At 40.9% G+C, this 27137-nt stretch overlaps 1 protein-coding gene across 2 annotated transcripts in view; it reads left to right on the top strand.

Annotated features, from left to right (window-relative positions):
- LOC137615253 (uncharacterized) overlaps positions 1-27137 on the top strand; it is a 138235-nt gene that overhangs the window by 56220 nt on the left and 54878 nt on the right. For both annotated transcript variants that reach the window (XM_068344974.1, XM_068344975.1), the window contains exons 2-4: positions 9778-9903; positions 10141-10306; positions 12092-12312. In XM_068344974.1, coding sequence (XP_068201075.1) covers positions 9794-9903; positions 10141-10306; positions 12092-12312 — 497 coding nt within the window. In that variant the 5' untranslated portion in view covers positions 9778-9793. The remainder of the gene's footprint in view (positions 1-9777; positions 9904-10140; positions 10307-12091; positions 12313-27137) is intronic.

The following is a 27137-nucleotide window of genomic DNA, read 5'->3' on the forward strand; positions in this document are numbered from 1 at the left end:
CCTTCTGCAGCTCCTGATAGAGCCTCTAAGAGAACCCTCTCCACGTCACAGACAACCTCACTTTGACATCTACCACAAGCTCACAAGCTATAGCTTTGCTATGATTGTACGCCTGGAGACTACCCAGTACCTCCTCTCTCACAGAGGCTTTTCGCAATAAGTTGTGAAGAGTTTGTCTAGATATCTGAGGAATTCATCAGCATCAGTCTACCAGGCAGAGTATAACATCTTCTGTGGTTGGTGTCATGGGAAAGCGTATCTCTCCACTCGATACCTCTATTCCAGCAATAGCGGAATCCCCAAGTATATGCAAGAGGAAAAGACCCCCCTTTTCAGTTTCAACAGGTAAAGACGATCACTCAACCTTGAGCCTCGCTTTCAAACTGAAATGAAGGGACATCCCCTCATTGCTAGATCTTTCCTAACTCATGCGGACTTACAACTTGCCTTTTCCCAGTCGGAATTGAGACCTCCCTCTTCGAACATGGTTCATGTTCTCCGGTCTCTGAGGAGACCTCCTTACGTTCCACTTCACCTGGCAACAAATTTTCACCTAGTTTAGAAGACAGTGTTCCTACACACTTTAACAGCGGCCAAACTAGTCAAGGAACTTCATGGTGTCTCTTTTGACATCGCCCATTAATGAGAAGGGTGAAAGGCAACGTTCAGTTTCATCCCCGAGTATGTTGCCAGACAGTCTTCAGAAGTGACAGATCCTACACAAGTCTCCACTCGGTAACTAACAATCCAGACCATCTGTTACTGTAAGCTATGAGGCTCTACCTCAAGAGAATAGCAACAGCCCACCTTAGTCCTTTCTCTTGTCATCAGCACTGGGAGAGACAAAAGGAGGATAACGAAAACATCATCTCTGTTGGATTCACAGAGTCATCAATTACGCCTTGAATCCAGATCCTCATCCAACATGTCGAATCATGATGTCATGGGCATAACTATGCCCCTGGCCCTTCTAAGTAGATTACTCTGTGACGCAGGTTTTACAAGCAAGGTTGTGAATGCTCCAGGTGACTTTCACAACTTTTCTCCTGCAAGATATGACCCACAGGAACTCGATACGATCTCTATCGGTCCTATGATGGCTGCACAACTTGCTGGTTGTATACCTCAAGCTCCTTATTGGACAAGTAGCAGAAGGTTGAGGGCATTGTTACCCGGTTTTAGTCTGCGTGAATGAAAAGATTTGACTGGCTCTTATTCCTTTCTTCATCCTCCCCTCTCCTAACAGGCGGGTTCAGCTTACACCTGTGCCTCTATATCTGTTTTGATGCTATCCTTCGGGTAGGGTATGGAGTGGACCATCTGGGAAGTATACTCTCACTGTGCCGGTAGTGGAGAGTGCAAATTTCCTTCCCAACATGTGATGCCTTAATGTTCTCAAGCAGGTAAATCAAACTATTCAAAAAATCACTCTTCTCTTTTCTTTATTCTGATGGATTCTTTTGACAATGACCCCACCTCCCCTGGATATGCTGACTCGCCCCCGGCACTGTTGACGACCTCTGGCAATTCATTTAAAGAAAACTCCGTTGACGACGTAGGAACTAAAAAGGACTGTTCTTTAAACATTCGGAAAAAGGGTAATTTGGGCAACACAGGAAAACTGAATGTCCTGCACGTTACCCAAATCCCTTTAGAAGCTAATTATGATGTGCTACATAAAATATTTGAGTGTTACGGATCAATAAAAGAAATTAAAATGAAACTTCAAGATGATAATTGGGATTCTTCGTTATCATTTAATTATCATGAGGAAGCATTTAATGCAAGCTGTAACATTGTTGATATTAATGTAGGTAATATGAGAGTTAAGGGTGCTCTGTGTGATGGGGCACCTAAAGATCTGGATGTCTACAGACCAGCAGACTGGGCTGATAAAGATATAGAGGCAGATATGCCATCCCAAAGAAAGCCAAAACCACCAATGTGGCTTCTTGCTCAATCTGTAGGAGGTACAGAAAATTATTTCAAGATATCCAAATTTCTTCAGAGGAAGGTAGGTACGATCGCACCTGGAGATATATCTCGATTCGGGAAGAAAAGTTACTCGATAAAAGCCAAGTCATACACACAGTCTGTAATATTGTCCAATTTGAAGACAGTAAATGATGATGCAAAATTGGACATCAAACCCCATCTAAACTTTAGCTATGGAAGGGGAGTGGTTTTCAATAGGGATCTATATGAATTTACTGAAGAGGAGATATTGGCTATGTGTCCTCTATCAGTGTGGAAAGTACATAAAGTAACTGGAACATCAATGATTGTTCTTACTTTCCAGGATGCTGATGTACCTCTCCACATAGACATAGAAAACGAAAGTATCAGAGTTCAACCTTTTAAGCAGAAGCCACTGCAATGTTATAATTGCTTTAAATTTGGACATCCTTCCAAAGTTTGCAATAATGAAAAAATTTGTAATACTTGCTCCAATATTTACCATGGGGATTGTACACTTGAGGCAAGGTGCTTAAACTGCAACTCTAATCATAAATCTAATGATAGGAGCTGCCAGTTTTATAAGTTAGAAGAGGCTGCCCTCAATAAATCAATTATTGAACATGTAAGCGTGGGGCATGCCAAGAGATTATTAAATAAATCTAATACTTATGCAGACATTAAAAACAGGAGAAAAAATTCCTCGGGAATCATCTCACCCACCTACTACTGTAGGTAGTTCTCGAAAAAGGAATTCACCATCTATTGATAAAGTGCTGCATAAGACAAGAACATCTCCTCCTAAAGATTTATCATTGAGTATCAACAAAAAGACATTGCCCACCACTATCAAACCTTTGTCCCCCATTACAAAGGATAGTACTAACCTCTCCCAGGCCATATCCTTGCCTAATTTAATGGAGATTCCACCTGACACCAAGTTATCAGGTGTACCTGTAGTGGGGAAGGTACAAAAACCTGGTAACTCGCAACCTATTAATCGTAAAAGAGAGAGACCTCCATCTCTCTCACCCCCTTCCATAAGAAATACTAGAATTATGACATCAAATAAATATGATGTTTTGTCTGTTGATGTTTCTGATCAACCAGAAGACAATTTAAATAAATCAGAAATTCAAGTTGAGGTCCACCATCCCCCTCAACAAATATATAAAAAAGATACAAAGAAAAACACCAACGTAAAACGCAACATAACAAGACCATCTCTGAAGAAACCTACAGGTAATAATGTTAGATTAAAAACTGCTAATGGGAAGACCTCACCCAAGATGTCTTCCCGAAACAATCCATAGTTTTCTCCTCAATTTTGCAATGGAACTGTCAGGGTTTAAGGGCGAAATTTGAAGAACTTAAGCTTCTAATTCATGAACATTCCCCCATAATTGTATGTCTACAGGAAAGTATGCTTGATGCTAACACTCCTAGTCCTCAAGAGTATGTTAGCTATAGAACACCATATAATCATCAAGCAGGGAGCCATGGTGGAAGTCTCATGTACGTTCGTCGAGATGTTCCCCAAATACCTATGTCTATATGTACAACACTGCAGGCAGTGGCTGTACAAATTGATATAGGAAGAAAATATACAATATGCTCTCTCTACTTGCCCCCAAATGATAATATTTTATATGATGATTTAGCAGAGGTCATTCATCAACTCCATCAACCATTTCTCTTACTGGGAGATATGAATGGTAGACATCCTTTATGGGGTGATATTTTAGCAAACACAAGAGGCAATATTATCTCATCAATTGTGGAGAATGAGGATGTGGGACTCCTTAATACAGGAGAGCCCACACGCTTCCATGTTCAGACAGGTACCTTGTCATGCATTGACCTTTCAGTTGCAAGCTCTAACTGCCTTCTTGATTTTGATTGGAGGACATTAGATGATTGGCATACTAGTGATCATGCACCAATCATTATAAACACCAACAAGGGTCCGCCTTTGCAAAGATCGCCACGTTGGAATCTAGACAAGGCAGACTGGGTTAAATTTTGTGAGCTAAGTGAAATCGAAGGGAGAGCAGAACAGTTTGAAAGTATTGATGATGCCATAGACCTACTGAATGGAACTCTTCATACAGCAGGAGTCAATTCAATTCCCAAAACAACAGGGTTATTCAAACGACGACCAGTCTCGTGGTGGTCTTCAGAACTAACTGTACTCCACAGAGCCACAAGAAGATCTCTAACACGATTGCGTAGACGCAGAACTGATGAGAATTTAATTATGTACAAGAAATGTAGAGCACAGTTCCGTTGTGCCATGAAAGAAGCAAGGCGCCAGTCATGGATGTCTTTTGTTTCCTCCATTAACAGTAGAACACCACCATCTTCTGTGTGGAGGAAAGTAAAAAAGATAGCTGGCAAATTCACCCCCAACCCACAACCAGTGTTGAAGGTGAATGGCCAGTATGTAACTGAAGCAAATGAAGTTAGCAATGCCCTGGCTAATCACTTTTCAAATGTATCCAGCAAGTGTGAAGGAGCCCCTGGTCACCAGTATAGGAGCACTGAAGAAAAGAAAATTTTAAATTTTGCAACAAGAAGGGAAGAGTCGTATAATTCTCTTTTCACTGAAAGAGAATTTGATTCCGCACTTGCTCATTGCAATGATACAGCCCCTGGACCCGATGGAATTCCATATGCAATGATTAAACATGTACATTTTAATACAAAGCTATTTATTTTAAGCATTATTAATAGAATATGGCATGATCATAGTTACCCAAGTGTTTGGGAACTAGCCATTATTTTAGCCTTTTTAAAACCCGGTAAAGACAAGTTTTTAGCAGCAAACTAGCGTCCTATTGCATTGACATCTTGTTTATGTAAAATCATGGAGAAGATGGTCAATGCAAGGCTGATGTGGTACCTTGAAAAGAAAGGTATTTTATCATCGATTCAATGTGGATTCCGAAAAATGCACTCAACGACTGATGTGTTGATACGACTTGAGTCTTCTATTTGTGAAGCGTTTGCTTCCAAACAGCACCATGTTACAGTATTTTTTGACCTTGAAAAGGCATATGATACCACATGGAGATATGGTATACTTAAAACCATTCATGAAATCGGATTGAGAGAGAGCTGCCACTATTTATTCAGGCATTTCTTTCACGTAGAGTTTTTCAAGTGAGAGTTGGGGATACTCTATCAGAGAGTAAGTGCCAGGAAGAAGGAGTTCCTCAGGGTAGTGGGCTGAGTGTAACCCTTTTTGCACTAGCAATTAATGGGATATCCTCAGCCATTCCCCAGGATGTTCTCTCAACATCATTTGTGGATGATCTCTCAATATCATTTGCTGGCACTAGAATGGCAATAGTTGAGAGAAAAATCCAACTCGCTATTGATAAAATTATCCAGTGGGCTGACATGAATGGATTTAGGTTCTCGACAAGTAAAACTACCATTGTCCATTTTTGTCGTATCCGGGGAGTACATCCAGACCCGGATATATACATTAAAGGTCAACGGATACCATGTGCAAGAGAAGGTAAATTTTTAGGTTTGATATTTGATTGTAGGCTTACATGGGTTTCTCACTTAAAAGCGTTAAAAGCTAAATGTGTTGAAGCTCTGAATATCTTAAAAGTATTGTCCCATACATCATGGGGGCAGACCGCAATACTATTTTAAAATTATACAAGGCCTTGATTTTTTCCAAAATTAGTTATGGTTGTGAATTATATTCTTCAGCCACCCCAAGCCGGTTAAAAATATTAGACTCGATACATCATGCAGGTATTAGATTGTCTACTGGAGCTTTTAAAACCTCGCCTATCCCAAGTCTCCTTGTTGATGCTGGAGAGTTACCTCTAGACCTTTACCGAATGTCTTCCATTATTTGGTATTGGTTTAGATTGCAAAGACTCCCTAACTCTCTAGCCTTTCAGACTGCAAGCCTTGTAAGACACGCATCATACTTTGAGTTGCACCCAAAATCTCCTCAACCTTATGGCTTTCGGGTGAAACTATTATTAAATAGTCTGGATATAATTAGAAATAAGGTACTTCCATTCAAGGTATCATCAACGCCTCCATGGAAGTTACCAGAGATATCTTTTTGTAAATATTTTATTGGAGATAAGAAGAATATGTCAGACCTAGAAGCCAGGTCTCTTTTTAATGAACATGTTAAAGAACATAGAGGATCAACTTCTATCTATACTGATGGCTCCAAATCTGATGCTGGTGTTGAATTTGGAGTACATAGTAATTGTTTTAATTGTAGAGGTGCACTTCCTCTGACCGCTTCCATATTTACTGCCGAACTGTATGGCATATTAACCGCTATTGAGAAAATAGCGTTGGAGAAGGAGGGTAATTTTACAATTTTTAGTGATGCAAGGAGTGTCCTTCAAGCTATAGAAGTTTTTAATTCTAATAACCCTTTAGTTTTAAAGATTTTAGAATGGCTTTTCATTATTGGACGGAGAGGTATAACAGTTCAATTTTGTTGGGTTCCAGCACACGTAGATGTGTCTGGGAATGAGAAGGCAGATTCACTGGCTAAGGAGGCTGCATCTGAGTTGCTGCCAAGAAGGTATCCCATTCCCTGTAATGATTTCTTACCTGACATCAAGAAATTGGTTTGCAATAAATGGCAACAGCAATGGGATAGCCTAGATGGGAATAAAATGCGAGAGGTAACAAATGACATCTCCTTGGAGGTATAATATGATGCCCCGAAAATGGGAGACTTCTCTTTGTCGTCTCCGTATTGGTCACACTCGGTTGACACACGAGTTTCTGCTGAAGGGCCAACACGAACCGTATTGTGACGACTGTTTAGTACCTCTAACAGTAAGGCATATGTTGACCGAATGCCCCAATTATAACAACTTAAGGAATAGATATTTGTTTGAGGCTCGAGGTGAGGGTGGCAGGTTCATCCTTGCCAAGATTCTTGGAAATGATGTGTCCTACCATGCAAGTGGCATTTTTAGATTTATTTCAGAAGCAGGTCTTCTGAAAACTATTTAAATTTTATGATATCCAACTTTTATGATTTCAATTGAATACTCTTTTATTTTTTATTTTATTTTATTTTTTATTTTTTGTATACATAAATTAAATGTTACCGGCATCAATGACCTCAGATGTCAGGATGCCTGAAAACTTTAAATTAATCAATCAATCATCCTCCCCTCTCTGGGGGAAAGCAGCATCCTGGGTTCTCTGCATAATTATTATTATTACTATCCAAGCTACAACCCTTGTTGGAAAAGCAAGATGCTATAAGCCCAGGGGCTCCAACAGGGAAAAATAGCCCAGTGAGGAAAGGAAATAAGGAAATAAATAAATGAAGAGAATAAATTAACAATAAATCATTCTAAAATAAGAAACAACGTCAAAACAGACATGTCATATAATAAACTATCAACAACATCAAAAACAAATATGTCATAAATAAACTATAAAAAGACTCATGTCTGCCTGGTCAACAAAAAAGCATTTGCTCCAACTTTGAACTTTTGAAGTTCTACTGATTCAACCACCCGATTAGGAAGATCATTCCACAACTTGGTCACAGCTGGAATAAAACTTCTAGAGTACTGCGTAGTATTGAGCCTCGTGATGGAGAAGGCCTGGCTATTAGAATTAACTGCCTGCCTAGTATTACGAACAGGATAGAATTGTCCAGGGAGATCTGAATGTAAAGGATGGTCAGAGTTGTGAAAAATCTTATGCAACATGCATAATGAACTAATTGAACGACGGTGCCAGAGATTAATATCTAGATCAGGAATAAGAAATTTAATAGACCTTAAGTTTCTGTCCAACAAATTAAGATGAGAATCAGCAGCTGAAGACCAGACAGGAGAACAATACTCAAAACAAGGTAGAATGAAAGAATTAAAACACTTCTTCAGAATAGATTGATCACCGAAAATCCTGAAAGACTTTCTCAATAAGCCTATTTTTTGTGAAATTGTAGAAGTCACAGACCTTATATGTTTCTCAAAAGTAAATTTACTGTCGAGAATCACACCTAAAATTTTGAAAGATTCATACATATTTAAAGAAACATTATCAATACTGAGATCCGGATGTTGAGGAACCACCGTCCTTGACCTACTTACAATCATACTTTGAGTTTTGTTAGGATTCAACTTCATACCCCATAATTTGCACCATGCACTAATTCTAGCTAAATCTCTATTAAGGGATTCACCAACCCTAGATCTACATTCAGGGGATGGAATTGATGCAAAGAGAGTAGCATCATCTGCATATGCAACAAGCTTGTTTTCTAGGCCAAACCACATGTCATGTGTATATAGTATAAAAAGTAATGGGCCAAGAACACTACCCTGTGGAACACCGGATATCACATTCCTATAATCACTATGGTGCCCATCAACAACAACTCTTTGAGATCTATTACTTAAAAAATCAATAATAATGCTAAGAAACAACCCACCCACTCCCAACTGTTTCAGTTTGAAAACAAGGGCCTCATGATTAACACGGTCAAAGGCAGCACTAAAATCAAGGCCAATCATACGAACTTCCCGACCACAATCAAGGGATTTCTGTACAGCATTGGAGATTGTAAGAAGGGCATCACATGCTCCAAGGCCTTTACGAAAACCAAATTGCAAACTAGGGAGTAGATGATTACCTTCAGCAAAGCTATTAAGACGTTTTGCCAGAAGATGTTCAAAAAAAAAAAAAAAAAAAAAAAAAAAAAAAAAAAAAAGAAAGCTGACCTTAATCCACTGCAGGTAAACCATGCTCCCTTATGTACCTAATATTAAGCTAATACTTTTGTATCCCCATACCCTGTCGAGTTGGTGTTGGGAAAGTCTTGGTTACAACAGTTTTCCTACAAAAAGACTCGTAATAAATTTACCTAGACAGTCACACTTCTAAATATCTCAACACACTGCTTGCGTAGGCTGGGAACCTTGTGTAGCAAGGTTAGCGAGGCGCAGGGACTCCTTATTTTGAGTACTAACATACTCAGATAAGGAGCCCCCGGGTAAAGCCAAAAGCCAGATTGGCAGGGACGTCCACCCTTCCTAATTGATGAGTCACCCCTAAATGAATAGCATAGGTTTGTAGTCCAGTTATGGAACAAAGAACAAATTCGTAGATAATTTGTATTTTACCTAACGATACAAACCTTAGCTATTTATACAAACTTCGCCGCCAGCCCTATCCCCCTTGAAGTCCTACCTCCAAGCAAAGTGAGCTAAATTACCTGTGTGTGAGTGTGAGCAGTAACAAGGTACCCCTCTTCCCCCCCTACCCCCTGCTAACTAGTGTTATGTGTAGTTAACCCTCGCTAAATTTTAATGGCTCTTCATTTCAGCTTCACAGAAAGTAATACTCCTAAATAAATAGCTAAGGTTTGTATTATTAGGAAAAATACAAATTATCTACGAATTTGTCATATGTTAGGGAATAAGATTTGAATTTGGCATATCAACAACTAATGTGACAGTTGACTAAACCACATTTGTATGTTTACATCTTTTGATTGATGATTTTTCAAGCTATAGCCAAATTTTATGAGGTTTTTTGTTATTAGGGTTTGTATGTACAAGTAAGTTTATGTGCACATTATTTACTATGATTAAGTAGTGTATATCATTTGAAATAGGATAGAATTTTAGATTGTATTTTTCATTATCGAGTAAATTTACAACAAACTTTTGACAGGATACATTTTTTGTGATATTTTTCAGTACAGTAATACCATATTTAGATGGAGGCCAGTATTGTAACTTAGAATATTCAGTAGACATTATGGTAGTTTTTCTTTTTTTTTTCTTTTTTTTGCAGCAAGGCTTTCTTAACAATGGGAATTTTAGAAACCGAATTGGCTGAGTTAAGGCAGTGTGTTCCAAAAGTCATTGCTGACAGCACAGTTGAAACGTGTGTCCCTGCTATGGTCCGAGTCAATATACAGTAAGGATCTCGTTTTTCATTTTGAATAGTATTTAAATAGTAATAAAGTATTTAGTTATTGTCTCAGCACAAATTAGTGAATACTGTCCAGCACTTACCTTGAATTAAATGTAATTCTTTTAAATTTGATGATTAGATGTTGAAATGGTCTTGGGAGTTGAAGTCTGCAAATCAGCTTGATTATACATGCCATTTTACTTTTTACTAAGAGTGTATTTAATGTTTTTATTCCTATAGGAGAACAAAGTACAAGCAGATGGTTGTTTGTTTCCAATTTGACCCAGACTACCCCAAGACCAGAGTTCTTGTTGAACTTAAGAGTCGCCACATTTCTGACAAATTGCTAGATGGCCTGACAAAACTTTGTGAAGAGGAAGCAGAGAAATATTTGGGTAAACCACAGGTAAGAGAGTGTTAAGTTGAGCTATGAAAATATTTTCATACTGCTTCTGGTAAAAACCATTTGCCCATACTTTCTGTCTTTGTTATTTTAAGACAACTCTGTTTTACAAACATTTGTGGATACCACCTTTGTAAGAACCAAGCCAGGAAAGCAAATGGCAGTAGGTCAGTCAAGTCTGAGCTCAGCAAACTATGTAATGATCGCTGACAAGTGGATGAACTGTATTGGTACATTATTATTACAGTAGTAGGAATCATTTTGGCAAGTTTGCTAAGCTATGCAAATAAACCATTATGTTTTAAAATTGATTAGCCATTCTATTGTATACAGTCAGATCTAACCATTTATGAGGCTTAGAAAACAGATAATGGATACACCCTTAATGATACTTCGAGACCACCTATCTCCTTATACATTACTTTAAAAATCTTTTGTATCTTAACCTTGAGATAAAAGACAAAAGTAATAGTATTTAGAATTAAATAAAAACAAATACATGAAAGAATTCACAGTTGTGTAACACCAAATGGAAAAGACAAAAAACCAATAATTACACAAGGGGTTGAAGATTCATCTATATAATAGTATCAGCTTCAACCTATTCTCCCCTGTTATTTAACTGAGTACATGTGGGATATGTACTATTTGGTCTTCTATAGGTCAATCCTTTTTTGTGTTTTCAGTTAAAGTGCATTCATGATTATATGATTATAATTGCACTTCAACTGGAAAGACATAAAAACAATGAGTAATACAAGAGCAAATTCAGCACAGTAGAATAAGTGGAGACTGATACTGTTAAGCCTGGTTCAAACAGGGGATTTTCCACATTGCACTTGATTGTTCAATGTTAGCTTAAGGAGTAGTTCACTCATAATTGGTTTCCAATACGCCACGTAGCAAGATTGTCCTTAGATGTATCCAATGCTGTCTTTGGCACTGTTTGTACCAGTTCAGTCTGTGATTCAACAGCCAAAAGCAAGCTATTTCTTTCACCACCATTCTGGTTTTAGATGCCACAAAAAAGGTAAATATAAAAAAAGGCATTACCTCACGGTAGCCACTGAGGTCAAAATGTTTTGTGTGAACAATTACAGCGTGAAACGCGTGATGGCCTCTGTGGTTAAAAAGGCCATGTGAATGTACCCCTATATTGTACAAGTGAATCTTCAAGCCTTTGTGTAATACTGCAATGGCTTTTTGTCTTTAATTGTAAAGTCAATCTGTATTGGGTGTTATCTAATTGTGGATAAATACCAATTGATATTTACTTTATGGAATTCCAAAGCCTTCTTGCAAATGATAAAATTTGCACATAGCAAAGCTGAGACTTGTAAGGTCTGAGTGTATACTGTTGCAATACTCTTAATTTGAATTATGATAGAAATAACAATTATGATTACAGTAATAGTCAGTTTCTGTTCAGATGCATTTGCACAATTTTTTTTTTATCTCGTCTTATGTAGATGTTATTCCTTAGTGATAAGGCGACTTTCAATTTATCAGAATGTATTTTCAGAGCAAAGCCATGAAATGCCATTTTGATGGAAATTTATCTGTTGCAATAACCTTACTTGTCAGTAATTTCTATAATACATATTAGATATTGTCATTGTTTTATTTTGAAAGAACAAGCTGTTTTCTCTATGAATTAATGGTAAGGTTTAGATTTTATTTTCGGTCATTTTATTGCTGGGAAAATTAGTCTCTGAAGTGACATCAACATTGCAAGAGGAAAGTTTGTAAAAGCGACAAAGAAACTAATTTTGAGACGTCTGTTTACAGGTGCTGAACGTTTTGAGATTTGTCCGAAAGTTTATCGATGAAAACCCTTTGTGCTGCTGTTCGGGAGAAATCTCTGCAATAAAAAATAAACTGATCATAGGTTCAGATGAACTCAAATTACGTCAGAAAACTTCCTCAGTGGTGTTGAAAGTAGTTGAGGGCAATTACATGTTACGATACAACATTGTCATACCGGAAAATTACCCAGATAAACAAGTCAGGTAAGAAATGCTTAGTTGATTTGGTACGAGTGGTTCAGTTTGCTGTGATGCAAATAGAATGTTTTCTTTTGGTATTCAGCTGTGTCACCATTTAACCTCTAGAAAATATCATTTACTGGTTTAATTTCAATTAAAAATCTCTTCGTTGAAACAAGCACAAACTTTATGTTGGCTCTTCCCTTTACAGGGTTAGACAGGAAATTTCTTTTTTCCATTCTCTCCTATCCTATAGTACGGTCTTCCTGAACTCCTATCAGCTCAATCTTTCTCATCATGTGTCCAAACCATTTACTCCTTGTTGCTACATACGCTTGCCGTAAAACTCCAGCCATGAATCGTAATACACTAAGGTCAAGCTATATTAGAATATCTCTTCCATTTTCTTAGTAAACCCCATTTCTGCTGTAAAGAGTTGCAGGGACCTTAGTTACCCTTCCTAAGTATTACTTAATGGGTTTTCAAATCTTAATTCATAGTCCATTGTGTTTTCATAGAACCGTAACTAAAATGCCACACCTCTTTAAAAACCTGCCCATCTATCATAACAGGGTTCTTAATACTTCGGTCTTCCTCATCTGCTCTTGCTATATGTTTTGGGCATCTAAAATCTCCTACTCCACGTAGGTTTCTTTCAAGCGCACCTCAAGTGACATCATTTGTACACAGTACAGAATTCACCCCACCACCTTTCCTTTAATAACCACATGGACAGTTTTCTGATTGTACTTTTCCATTTGCTTTCCATCCAGTCTCCATTAACTTTGATTTCCCTATTATGATAATTAGTCCTTTTCGCTCATTGTTGTGTACACACATACAGTACTAGTTACTACTGTAATGTGTGGTGATGCTGATATCTAACAATTGCTCTCACTAAATGGTGAAAGGAATGGTGCATTTTGTATTTTAAAGTATGCAGTCTATTTATGAAATGACTGGTATGCTGTATGGAAACCCATACTTAAACTGTAGCGTAAAGTCACCCTCATCGAGTTTATAATGCATTTAGTCATTGGATAGGAAGCAAGCAGTAAACCTCATTAACAAAACCAGTTTATTGTCTTTAATTTTAATAAGGCTCCCATGTTTGTTTTTTATTTTTATTTTTAGGAAAAGGATCTACTTTAACTAAGTACCATAGGTAGATTATACTGTATTCTGTTTATTATACTGTATTCTGTTTATTTTCATTTTATTATGCAACATTTTTAGTTAGAAAAGTAACTCGTATGGGTAAAAATCATTTTGCTGTATTATTGATATGGCGTACAGTACAGTGTCGTCATTATTCTAGTTTGGTTTAAGAAAAACAGAATCACAATTCTAGAATGTTTTGGTTTGCCCAGAGAATTTTCTCTTAATAACAGCTAAAACTTAGAGCAAGGTGAAGTTGAAGAATTTATATAGCTATTTGGAAAGAGACCAAAGAGGGCAAATAAAAAGCCAGAGGCACAAATAATGCCGTTTAGGCCAAAAGGTCACTACAAAGAGCCTTTGTTGATGTCACTGGAGAAAGTAGGTGAGCCTACAGAACTCATTGCCTAATAGTGATTGAACAAGCATCCAATAGGAGTTGATATATTGGGACTTATTTCACTAAGCAGTAATAAAGCAGTGCTTGTTATATTTACATTTCAGATTTAACAATAACAATTATTGTAAATACATTTTAGTGCAAAACTTATTATTAATGAAATGATTGTTCTACTCCAACACTTGGACCTCATCTGTAGTGCAGTCCAGTAGAGAATTGCATTTGTTTGCTAATAAATAATGAATGGGTTTTCACAAAGTAGATGACTAAATTTAAGCTAATTGTTCCGTAACTGGAATACAAACCAATGCTATTTATAAGGGTGTTACTTTCGGCCAAGCTGAAAGGACGAGCCATTAGAATTCAGCGAGGGTTAACTACCTATCCCGCTAGTTAACGGGGGATAGTGGGTAGCTAGCTACGCCTCTCACTCACATACCTGTGACTGTGCTTCACTTTGCTTTTGGCTTAGAAGGAGAATGGTTGTTGCCACTCTTCCTCCTCACCATTGTTTTGTACTGCCATTAATCTGTACTTTTTGCTTTTTCTTTCCAGTGTGGGTGTGTGTGTGTCTGCGTCCTTCCTGCGGCCATGCGTACCTGCCCTGGTCCTGAAGGCCGCACCTGCGGTACCTTCATGTCGGCGGAGGACACTGATCCTCACCACCTTTGCCCGATGTCCCAGGGCCAACGTTGTGATGAGTCTAATAAGTGTGTTGAATGCCGGGAGTGGTCTGCCTCCCAGTAGGAAAGGTATGGACATCGGCGGAAGAAGAAGGCCAAGAGTGATTGTTCTCCTTCAAAGGTTCTTTTGCAGCAGAAAAAACCAAGGCTTCTTACGGTTCCCTACATTCCTCCGAAGCTCCTGCTTGAACGGTTTCCTCCGGGGAACTATTGAGTAGTAGCGTAGGCCATTTAACCCCTGGACAACCTCGGTCCTCGAGAGACAGTGCTGATTCCCCTAGTGAGGTGGTCCCGGCTCTCTCCCCAAAGAATACTGTGTGTGTTTCTCCTTTATTACAGGTTTGGCCGTCTCTGGGTTTCCTCGGGCCTCCCTCCAAGGAGGCCCTGCTGCAGCTGCTTCATCGGGGGACTGAGCTGCAGCGTTCGACAGCGTAAGACCTTAACCTTGATCAACATGGTGGTGTTGGAGGTCTCATCTGCTGCCCTGCCAGTAGACGCTGCTCTTACTTTGTCTTCTCCTTCTTATGCCGCTGCCGAGGACTGCGCTTCTCCCTCTGACAAACATCCTACGGGGGTGGAGCAAAGTCAAAGGTAGGTCTCTCCTCCGAGTGTTCCCTTTTCTCGTTCGCGAGAAGGGACACTCATAGACTTGCTAATACTCTTACTTGTGAGAGACATCAACACTGTGGACGTAGACCCTGCTGTGCTCATCCGCCACTGCGCCTTAGTGGTGCCTCTGTGCCTGCGGCAAAGAGGCTCCTCTTTGGCTCTTCATCCTCCGCAGCTCTCCTCTTTGGAGGAACCTTCTCATCCTGCCTCTGTTGATTCCCAACACTCGCCTGCTTCTACTGACTCGTCTGCTCACCAACGAACTCCGGTTTGCATTTCTCCTTAAAGAATTTGTTCACAATCCCTTTCTGAGGATGTTCGTCCTTCCAAAGAACACATTCGTTCTTCAAAGCAGCATTCAGCTGTCCGCCGACCATCTGTTCATCAATCGCATGTTCGCCAACCATCTGTTCATCAATCGCCTGCTTGGTGACCATCTGTTTGTCAATTGCCTGCTTGGTGACCATCTTTTTGTCAATCGCGTTCTTGCTGACCATCTCTTTTTCAATCATCTACTCAGCATTTGCCTCCTGTTCAGCATTTGCCTGCTCATCAGGCTCCTGTTCCTGCTACTCGTCAGCCTGCATCTCATAAATCGCCAGCTCATTGATCCCCTGCCCAGCGTTGGGATCCTCCTACAGCTCATCGATTGCCTGCTCGTCAGGCTCCTGCTTAGCATTCACCTACCTGTTAGGCCTCTACTTATAGACCTGCTGCTCGTCACCCTACAGCTCGTCAATCGCCTACTCGCCGTTCCTCTCCTGTCGGTTCTTCTCTGACTCGTCGAACCCAAGTTCACCGTCGCTGACTCGCCGGCCCGTTGTTCACGTTTCTCAGTAGCTTGATCCTACGGTTTTTTCAGCGTCGCGTATGCTTTGATTGCTCACACATCAACCCTGCTGTTCACCAAAGCAGCTTTCTCCTCACTTCTTTTCTACGGCTGGTCAAACTCGTCGATCGTCGGTTCATCGTCTGCTCTCTTGTTGGATGGCTGTGGTTGACCCTGCGATTTTGCATCAACACTTTTAAGCACTGTAATGGTTTGCGGACTGTGGTCAGATGTAGCACGCAGACTGCCTAGTGTCCGAATGCTGACCACACTCCAACGTTCACTACACGAAAAGATAAAATGGTGGAATACCCAGAAATCTAGGCAAAAAGTAAACAATCAAGGATGAACTGGGCACCACCCTTTGATTTTATACTGGGCAAGGGGACCCAGCTAGAACTGTAGTTGCTTAATGTTATTCTAGAGGTACGCTGTCTCACTTATTACTGGCATGCATGGAGTCCTATATAAATAGCGGTAGCATGCTTTCGAGGTAGGAGGTTTCTTTACTATATTTCAAGTTATTTGAACATTGCAAAATTAGGAGAAGAAAAAAATAATATTGCTTAATAAAAGGCTGTAATGTAAACACCTTCTGGGAGGAGGTGTAAAGAAAAATGGATTAAAAAAACCAGTTTGTTACAAAAAATAGAAAAAAGAAGGTTAAATACATCAATATGAAAATTTCTATTGCAAGAAAAAAACTAGTATCCCTCTTCACTTCAGTCCTACACTAACTAGACTAAAGAATGCTTTGAGAAAAAATAAACCATTTACATTTTGGACACTCATATGGGTTCCATATACAAAAAAACATATAATAGATTATACAATGTAGATGGATCTGTATACAGCTTTCAACAGGGCTGCAGACCAAAGAACTGTGAACAGAATTTAAACCGTTTGGTGTAATTAAACAGTCAACACCATCAGCGAGGTCAAACTTAGCACTTTCAAATTCCTCTTCAGTGCCCTGTCGTTGGCAGGATACTCAGTGTTTTTTTCTAATTTAAGCTCTGATACCTTACATGACAACTGGATTGAAATTAGAAGGGCATAAAAAGCAGAGGGGAGTCATAATCGCTCTCATCGCCTATCTTTAATAGGTTCCACAAATTTCTTTAATTCAGATAATTTATCCAAGTGAACCTGTTTTTTTTTTGGACAATCTTCACCTAAGAAATTTCTAGCATATTATCCTTGCTGGGTGCAGGTCGCCATCACTCTGTAATAGAAAGAAGAATTTTTAGTGATGGACTGGATATAAACAAAATAAACAGTACAAAAAATATTTGAAATAATGCATTGTACAAATACAATCTAAACAATAAAAATTGTAAGAAATAAATCTAGAAATAATTTGCTTTTTCCTCTGCATTTTTCCACGTGTCAACGCTCCCCATCACACCAGCAAGGTCAACAGCCAACCAGCGTTCGGCAGTACGGCAGTATTCGCCAGCGATTCAACAGCCTTTATCGTTCCAGTGTTCGGAAACGCGTCCGCCTTTGATTGTACCTCAGCGCTCTCCAATGCACCAGCGTGCAGTGATTTGTCAGCATTCGCTGACGCTTCAACGTTTGCCAACATGTCAGCAGTCATCGACCGCTCAGCATTTGCCTGAAAAGGTGAGTAGCAGCCATCAGCAACGTGAGAACCGCCAACCATCGTTGACCTCTCAATAGCCAGAATCGCGTAAGGGTAAGATCCTTTCCAGGTCTCCTCCTCTAAAAACTTTGGTTCTCTCTCTTCAAGGAAGGGCAAGGCGCCTTCTCACCGTTCACCATCGCCCTATTCCCCTCTCCGCAAACGCATAACAGTGCAACTACTGGGAAAGGAGTCATGGAGCATGCCACAGGTCTTTTAAGATCCCAAAGCTGCTGGCCTCAAGGAAGGAACCAACATCAACGCTTCCGAAGTCTTCCTCTTCGGAGATAAAGACTCCTCGGAGAGACCCTTCAGCCTCAAACCCTTCAGGGGATCTTTCGGACAGTGCCTCCATCAGCAAACAGCCGTGGTTCGGAGCCTTAGTCAGGGCCGTATCACAGGTCTTCGGGCCTGGTATGCTGTCTTCTCATCCTGCGGAAGCTCCCGGGGTTTCCCTTAGGGAGTCTACTGTATCTGCAGACTGAAGAAGAAGAGAGGAGTAAAAGATGTTGCTACTTCATCAAATGTCAAGCTGACTCTAGTCAGAGCTTCAAGGGTGGAGGTTGGCCCCCCGGTTTCATCTTCTCCTCCACCTCTTGCTGCCTTGTCACCCCATTCGAGAGGCACTCGCATGGAACTCTCCCCCACCATCTCATACGGAAGAAGCTCTACGAGAGCGCATTGTCACAGCTTTGAAGCCCATAGAGGTTCCTAGCCCTCTTGCTACTAATATCTGCCAGAAGGTCATTCCACCTAGACCTTCAGTTTTGGAGACTTTTTTCCCTCCCAAGAGGGAGTCAAAAGACTCCAAAACAGTCTCAAAATCTTCATCTACAATTCCGAGACCCACAGAGGGGGCCAGGACAGCTGAATACCCACCTTGACCCACCCCGAGATGAGATCTCGGCGGTGGATGAAGATGACCACGCTGCCAGCCTAACATCAGACGACGACCATAGTCAGAACATGCCTTTTGGCAGTCTTCGATGAGGGCCCTTAATGGGTTGTCAGACCCAGAGATAGCTCCTCAAGAGGGCAAAGACACGGTCCTGGACCATGTCTTAGGCACTTAGAAACCTCCGAAGTCCAGTGCGGCTTTGCCCTGAGCTCCGGGGCTGAAGTGTGCCCGGCGTAAGATCGCCTCCCAACTTGCTGAATTCTCTGTGTCAGTCCCATCTCCAAGTGTCCAGCAGAGCAATTATTATGAATTTCTCGATGAGCCCCGCTTGACTTTTCCTCTCCACCGCTCCCTTGAGGAGTTGATGAAAGGGGTCTCCCGAGAGAGGTTTTCCAGTCATCAGATTGCATTCTCGGCCTCAGAAATCCTAAACCAAGAGAAGGTGGAGAAGTATGCTATGCAGGCTACTTCATGGGGGGATCTTTGGTTGGGATCTGTGTGAATCCTGGTACAGACTGAGGATTTTTCCAAAGAAAGTACCAGGAAGGCTATGGAGACCTTCCTTCTCTCAGGTACCTATACCATTGAGTTTCTGGCCCACCAAGTGGTGAACTTGTGGGCCAACACCGTCTTGAAACGTAGGGATGCGGGGGCTGAGAGATTCCATCAACAGGTCCCTAATGTCGAAATTACAAAGCTCCGGAACTCCTCTCTGAAGGGTTTCGAAGTCTCACCAAGACTCCCTCCTCCATAGGGCCCTGACATCCTGGCCCTATAGACCACCAGCTCCTCCAAAAACCATCTAACCTAAATCACCGAACAGCAAAATGGCAGCGAAGGAAAAAGTGGTGTCTAAGAAGCCCTTTCCTGCCAAGGACCAGAAAGACACCAAGTCCTCCCGTGGAGGGAAACAACCGTGAAGTGGCGGCCGTGGGCGCCAGCGCTAGGATAGGCGATCCCCTAGCTTGTCCACCAGTGGGGTGATGCCTACAAAGTTGCTGGATCAGGTGGATGCAGCCTTGGGCCAAACTTTGGACAGTCTCTGTGGTTTGTTTAGGGTATCGCATCCCATTCATTTTATCTCTCCCTCCACTGACCAAGAATCCAGTGCCAGTGAACTCCTTTGCAATGGGATCAGCGAAGCCCTTCGGGCCAAAGTCCAGATAATGTTGTATTGGTTTGCGGACTGTGGCCAGAGGTAGCACCCGAACTTCCTAGTGGCCGAATTCCGATCACACTCCAACGTTCACTACACAAAAATATACGACGGTGGAATACCCAAAAATCTGGGTTAAAAGCAAACAATCAAGGATGAACTGGGTACTGGGCATCACCCCTTGATTTTATACTGGGCAAGGGGACCCAGCAAAAACCTTACTTCCCGCTTATCTTCCCTTGCCTTGAGCTCGCTGAATAAATGTGTGGCATGACAGCCGATTCATTTCTGGGAAAATGAGCAGTATACATGAATAGCTCTATCTTCTTTAGGTAAGATAGCTTCAAACTTAGGTAAAGTGTCAGAACATTAGGTGAAAGGGACAAACTGTTTGTACTGATAACATGACACAGTATGGGAGAAAAATTTATGATACTAAGAAAAAAAAACAGTGGCTGAGAAGGGGACAAAATGGTGAAGGGAATTGGAATGAAATGTCTTCATAAAAACAAGAAAAATATTTATTTGAAAAGGATATAAAAAACTGTTAGGATTAAATTAACATTGTTTTGTCAAATTCCAGTAAGCAATTAAAGGAAAACTTAGTACCCCTTTACACTCCAGCCTCACAATAACAAGATGAACAAATTTTGAATACCAAAAAAAAAAGAACTATTCACATGCTGGACACACTTATGGGTTCCCTAAACAATATCAAATCAACCATCTAGAAAGGAAATATAAAACTGAAAATACTGTACTGCAATAGTTTTCCCTAAAGTAATACTGTCCCTATCAATATCCAGTCTACCATTTGGCTGCAAAGTTACTTGAAAATTCTTAGCTTCTGAATAGTATGGCTGCATACGACGCTGTGCAGATCTCTGTGGGCTTATGATAGCAATGTCTAGAAAATCTCCAATTGTAAACCTGCACCGTGATAAGGTTTCGTTGTCATCGAAACTTTCCTGACCAACAACAATAGTGTCTACATCTCTCATTCTTGGAAGGGGTTTTGATAATTCTGGAACGACCAGACTAGACTAGAACACAGTCCCTCTCCTCCTAATATCTGAATTCACTTCCTGGGCCAACAACCAGATATGCCATTTCAATAGCTCCTGTGAACTATTAATGTTTATGACACAACCTCATATAACGAGATTCTTCCTCGTTATACTTCGCACACCGAAACAAAATAGTCATCAACTTTACGGCATTGACTGCCAAACACTAGCAATAGACAACGGCCTTATAATGCCTTTATTTACATCCCCTCCACGAACTGTTTATTACTTATCTGAAATAAAAACCACTCGTTTTTGTGTTATTCAGTCTAACAACAAAGTAAAATACTTCCAGTTAACAGGAAAGATAATATGAATAGAAAGCAACTTCATCTTTCCTATATACTTAGAAGAATTGCCTAAACTTCTCTCTCTACTGGAGGTAGGGGCTGCTATCAGTACCTGTTAAAAGAAATAATAATGGATTAAGGCATTTTTTTTTTGGTTGGGGAGGGGGGGGGGAGCACTACAGGGATATAAATAATCCTTACAAAAAATTTTAATATTTTTTTCATACACACAAACCATCAAGCTTTCTTTGACACAAACCATTATATATTGCAATGTTGGAGAAGGGCGCTCTACAGGAGGTCATCATCGACTCTCCAGGCTTCTTCAGTCGATTCTTTCTTTTGGAAAAGGCTTCTAGAGGCTGAAGACCAATCATCAACCTTCCAGCTCTGAATAGCTTTGTCAAACAGACCTCATTCAGCATAGAGACGGCAGACATGGTCAGACAAGCGGTAAGACCACTGGACTTCATGTGTACACTGGATCTAAAGGACGCATACTTCCAGATCCCAATCCATCCGTCTTCAAGGAAGTATTTAAGATTCAATCTGGATAACAAGATATACCAGTTCAAGGTGCTGTGCTTCAGTCTTTCCACAGAACCTCAGTTCTTCACTAGAGTGTTCGCCCTCTTGTCATCTTGGGCCCCCAGGCTCGGCATCTGTCTCCTACGTTATCTGGATGACAGGCTGATCCTAGCAGACTCGGTGGCAGCCCTTCTTCACCACCGAGACAAACTTCCGAGGCTTTGCCGTGATCTAGGAATCATGGTAAACCTCCAGAAATCATCCTTGCTTCCCACTCAAAGACTGGTATACCGGGACATGATTATAAACACCAACCTCCTCAAAGCCTTCCCATCAAATGACAGGGTCACAACCTTTTCTCAGACAAGAAGAACTCTCAGTCCAGAGGTGGCTATGTCTCCTCAGGCACCTATCATCCCTGGCCCGCCTAGTTCCCAATGGTCGTCTCAGGATACAATCCCTCCAATGGCGACTAGAAGTCCAATTAGAACCAGGCTTTCGATTCCCCAGACACGTTGATCCCCATGGGACCAGAGGAACAGATGGACCTCGGATGGTGGATGGCAGATGAGAATCTGCTGAAGGGTGTCGATCTTTTCGTCCTTTCACCGGACTTGATGGGTGAGTGGCTCACTTGCTGCACCACATTACTTCAAGCCTTTGGTCATAGTTCGAAAAGTACCTTCACATAAATCTCTTGGAGATAAAGGCCGTGTACCTGGCCCTTCAAAAGTTCCATCAGTTCCTGACGGGTCACTCAGTGATGGTGATGAGCGACAACACCACAGTAATGGCTTACATCAACAAACAAGGAGTTACTTTTTCGCAGTCCCTATCCCTTCTAGCAGGAGAGATACTGAGATGGGCTGAAGTCCACTTGGTCTCTCTATCACCTCACTTTATTCCCAATAAGAGGAATGTGCTCGCCAACAATCTGAGCAGAGGAACTCAAATAGTGGGTTCCGAATGGTCTTTGGATCTTCTTGTAGTCATCAAAGTCCTGACTTTGTGGGGTTCTCCGACTGTGGCCCTCTAATGAGAGAATGCCTTGATGAAGTCAGCACGGCATTCTATTCCCGTGCTGAAACTTCGGTGACAGGCAAGAGGGCTCTCGAACTTGGGAAAATTGCTCCCCCAGTTTGAATCTAAATTTCTCTCTTTCTCAACTTTTTCTTCCTCTTTCTATTACTTCAACCTTCTCCTAATATTATAAACTTTCTTTCATGTTGCTGTCCCAACCCTATGAGTAAAATTTCCCATATGTATATGTGTATATATTTACGTATATATGTATGTTTTTTTTTTGTTTTTTTTCTATGTCATGGATGTTTCTACATCTGTAATTGCCACTTGGGCGGATGTTTCTACTCCGGTATTGCTGCCTGCTTTTACGAATGGGAAAGGTGTCACGGTTGGGAGGTGTTTGTGCTCAAAGCTATATATGAGAGTATTGGATGATCTCAGCCATGCCTAAGAATGTTTGGACCTTTTTGGCAGAACTATTCTCAAGTGTTGGGTCTTCGGAATCCAGGGGGATCCAATGCTTGGGGTAGGACTCTCGGCTTTTGGCCGGAAGCCCGTCATTACAGATATGGGGAGGAGGATTCCATAGTTTCTTGGCCTCAGTCCTAACAGGCGGGTTCAGCTTACACCTGTGCCTCTATATCTGTTTTGATGCTATCCTTCGGGTAGGGTATGGAGTGGACCATCTTGGAAGTATACTCTCATTGTGCTGGTTGTGGAGAGTGCAAATTTCCTTCCCAACATGTGATGCCTTAATGTTCTCAAGCAGGTGAATCAAACTGTTTAAAATATCACACTTCTCTTTTCTTTTTTCTTATGGATTCTTGTGACAACGACCCCCCCTCCCCTGGATATGCTGACTCGCCCCCGGCACTGTTGACGACCTCTGTCAATTCATTTAAAGGAAGTTCCGTTGACGACGAAGGAACCTAAGGAGGACTATTCTTTGAACACTCGAAAAAAGGGTAATTTGGGCAACACAGGAAAACTGAATGTCCTGCACGTTACCCAAATCCCATTAGAAGCTAATTATGATGTGCTACATAAAATATTTGAGAGTTATGGATTAATAAAAGAAATTAGAATGAAACTTCAAGATGATAATTGGGATTCTTCGTTATCATTTAATTATCATGAGGAAGCATTTAATGCAAGCCGTAATATTGTTAATATTAAAGTAGGTAATATGAGTATTAAAGGTGCTCTGTGTGATGGGGCACCTAAAGATCTGGATGTCTACAGACCAGCAGACTGGGTTGATAAAGATATAGAGGTAGATATGCCATCCCAAAGAAAGCCAAAACCACCAATGTGGCTTCTTGATCTGCAAATTTCTTCAGAGGAAGGTAGGAACGATCGCACCTGGAGATATATCTCGATTCGGTAAGAAAAGTTACTTGATAAAGGCCAAGTCATACACACAGTCTGTTATATTGTCCAATTTGAAGACATTAAATGATGATATGAAATTGGACATCAAATCCCATCTAAACTTTAGCTATGGACGGGGAGTGGTTTTCAATAGGGATCTATATGAATTTACCAAAGAGGAGATATTGGCTATGTGTCCACTATCAGTGTGGAAAGTACATAAAGTACCTGGAACATCAATGATTGTTCTTACTTTCCAGGATGCTGATGTACCTCTCCACATAGACATAGAAAACGAAAGGATTAGAGTTCAACCTTTTAAGCAGAAGCCACTGCAATGTTATAATTGCTTTAAATTTGGGCATCCTTCCAAAGTTTGTAAGAATGATAAATGTGTAATACTTGCTCCAATATTTACCATGGAGAATGTACACTTGAGGCAAGGTGCTTAAACTGCAACTCTAATCATAAATCTAATGATAGGAGCTGCCAGTTTTATAAGTTAGAAGAGACTGCCCTCAATAAATCAATTATTGAACATGTAAGTGTGGGGCATGCCAAGAGATTATTAAGTAAATCTAATACCTATGCAAAGACATTAAAAACAGGAGAAAAAGTTCCTAGGGAATCATCTCACCCACCTACTACTGTAGGTAGATCTCGAAAAATGAGTTCCCCATCTATTGATAAAGTGCTGCATAATAAGACAAGAATATCTCCTCCTAAAGATTTATCATTGACTATCAACAAAAATACATTGCCCACCACTATCAAACCTTTGTCCCCTATTACAAAGGATAGTACTAACCTCTCCCAGGCCATATCCTTGCCTGATTTAATGGAGATTCCACCTGAAACCTAGTTATCAGGTGTACCTGTAGTGAAGAAGCTACAAAAACCTGGTAACTCACAACTTATTAATCGTAAAAGAGAGAGACCTCCATCTCTCTCACCCTCTTCCATGAGAAATATTAGAGTTATGACATCAAATAGATATGATGTTTTGTCTGTTGATGTTTATGATCAACCAGAAGACAATTTAAATAAATCAGAAATTCACGTTGAGGTTCACCATCCCCCTCAACAATTTGATCAAGAGGAGAAGATGAAAATAATAAACATAAAACCCAATTTATCAAGACCCTCTCTAATAAAACCACCGGGAAATAGTGTTAAGTCAAAAATTACTAATGGGAAGACTTCATCCAAAAGTTCTTCCAAGAAATAAACCATAGTTTTTTCCTCCATTTTGCAATGGAATTGTCAGGGTTTAAGGGCCAAATCTGAAGAACTTAAGCTCCTAATTCATGAACATTCCTCCATAATTGTATGTCTACAGGAAAGTAAGCGAAATTGAGGGGGATGCAGAACAGGTTGAAAATATTGATGATGCCATAGATTTACTGAATGGAACTCTCCATACAGCAGGAGTTAATTCAATTCCCAAAACAACAGGGTTATTCAAACGATGACCAGTCCCTTGGTGGTCTTCAGAACTAACTGCCCTGCATAGAGCCACAAGAAGATCCCTAAGACGATTGCTGTAGACACCGTACTGATGAGAATTTAATTATATACAAGAAATGTAGAGCACAATTCCGTCTTGCCCTGAAAGAAGCTAGGCGCCAGTCATGGGTGTCTTTTGTTTCCTCCATTAACAGTAGAACACCACCTTCTTCTGTATGGAGGAAAATAAAGAAGATTGCCGGCAAATTTACCCCAAATCCACCTCCAGTGTTGAAAGTGAACGGTCAGTATGTGACTAAAGCAAATGATGTTAGCAATGCCCTGGCTGATCATTTTTCAAATTTATATTGCAAGAGTGTAGCAGTTCCTGGTTACCAATATAGGAGCATTGAAGAAAAGAAAATTTTCAATATTAAACTTACCCGATAATCATGTAGCTGTCAACTCCGTTGCCCGACAGAATTCTACGGGAGGGATACGCCAGCTATCACTATACTAGAAGGGGGTGTACTCACCAGCGCCACCTGTGGCCAGGTACTGCAGTACTTCTTGTTGACACCACCTCACTTTTTCCTCTGTCGTGCTTCCGGCAAGACATTCTGGGATACGCTTATGATTTTGGAGTTCTGTTCACGGTTTTTGGTGAAGTATTTCTCTAAGATTTCAGCTGTCGCTATACTGGAAACTTTTCTAATTAGCTTAGATAGCTTTTATTTAGTTTTGATTAATGGTTAACGATCTTTTTGCTTGATTTGGAATCCCCCTTGACTAACTCTTTGATTCAAGATGTCTGACCTTTCACAAGCCCCACCCCATAGACGATGTAGGTCTTGTAATAGGCGTGTTCCGAAGGCCTCGGTTGATCCTCACACTGCTTGTTCTGACTGTAGGGAAAGACCCTGTCAGTTGGAAGATCGATGTGAGGAATGCGCCGGACTTTCGGAACTTGAATTTGTTCGATTCCTGAAATATTCAACCAAGTTAGAGAGAGAGAGAGTTAGGAGGAGTTCTTCTCGCTCTTCACTTTTTTCCTCACCACATGATCCTCAACCTTTTCCTCCCCCTGTAGTGGCTACCCCCGAACCTTCTATTTGTGCTCAACCTGATATGTCCGATGTTTTGCGTGCCATTCAGGCTTTAGGTGACAAAGTGGAATCGGTGGTTAGTGACCATAAGTCTCTTATGGCAGAAGTCAAAGAACTTAAGGTCAAAAGTGCAGTGGGAGGTGATAGTGCCAGTGCGGTGCCAAGTGCTAGTGTCAGTGCAGTGCCAAGTGCTAGTGTCAGTGTCAGTGTGGTGCGTGAGGGTACTTCTGTGCGTGCCAGTCGTCCTCCCAGTCCGGGACCTCTTGCAAGCTCCCAAGCCCAGGGGAGAAGCAATGTCGAAGGGCAAAAGGGTTCGGCAGGCCTTGATCGGCGCACAGAAGTATCCTCGGTGGTTGCGGGCGTGTCTTACAGAGACCGTCACTCCCACCCGCAGACGATTGAGCCCGTCTTTTACTCGTCTGCAGAAGAAATGTCAGGGAGAAAACGCTGGACTCAGGTCTCAAGACCTCTCAAACGCAAAGTCCTGACCTCAAGAGCTCTACAACCTGGTTGCAGTCATTGGATTAGCTCTGACTCTCCGCAGTCATCAGGTGACTGCACACCTCCTAAGAGAGGTAAGGTGACGCCGCAACAGACCTCATCTTCTGTTAAGGCTTTGCCTCAGCAGACCTTAGCGTCT

The sequence above is a fragment of the Palaemon carinicauda genome, chromosome 21 (assembly GCF_036898095.1).
Source record: "Palaemon carinicauda isolate YSFRI2023 chromosome 21, ASM3689809v2, whole genome shotgun sequence".
In the NCBI taxonomy this organism is placed as follows: domain Eukaryota; kingdom Metazoa; phylum Arthropoda; class Malacostraca; order Decapoda; family Palaemonidae; genus Palaemon; species Palaemon carinicauda.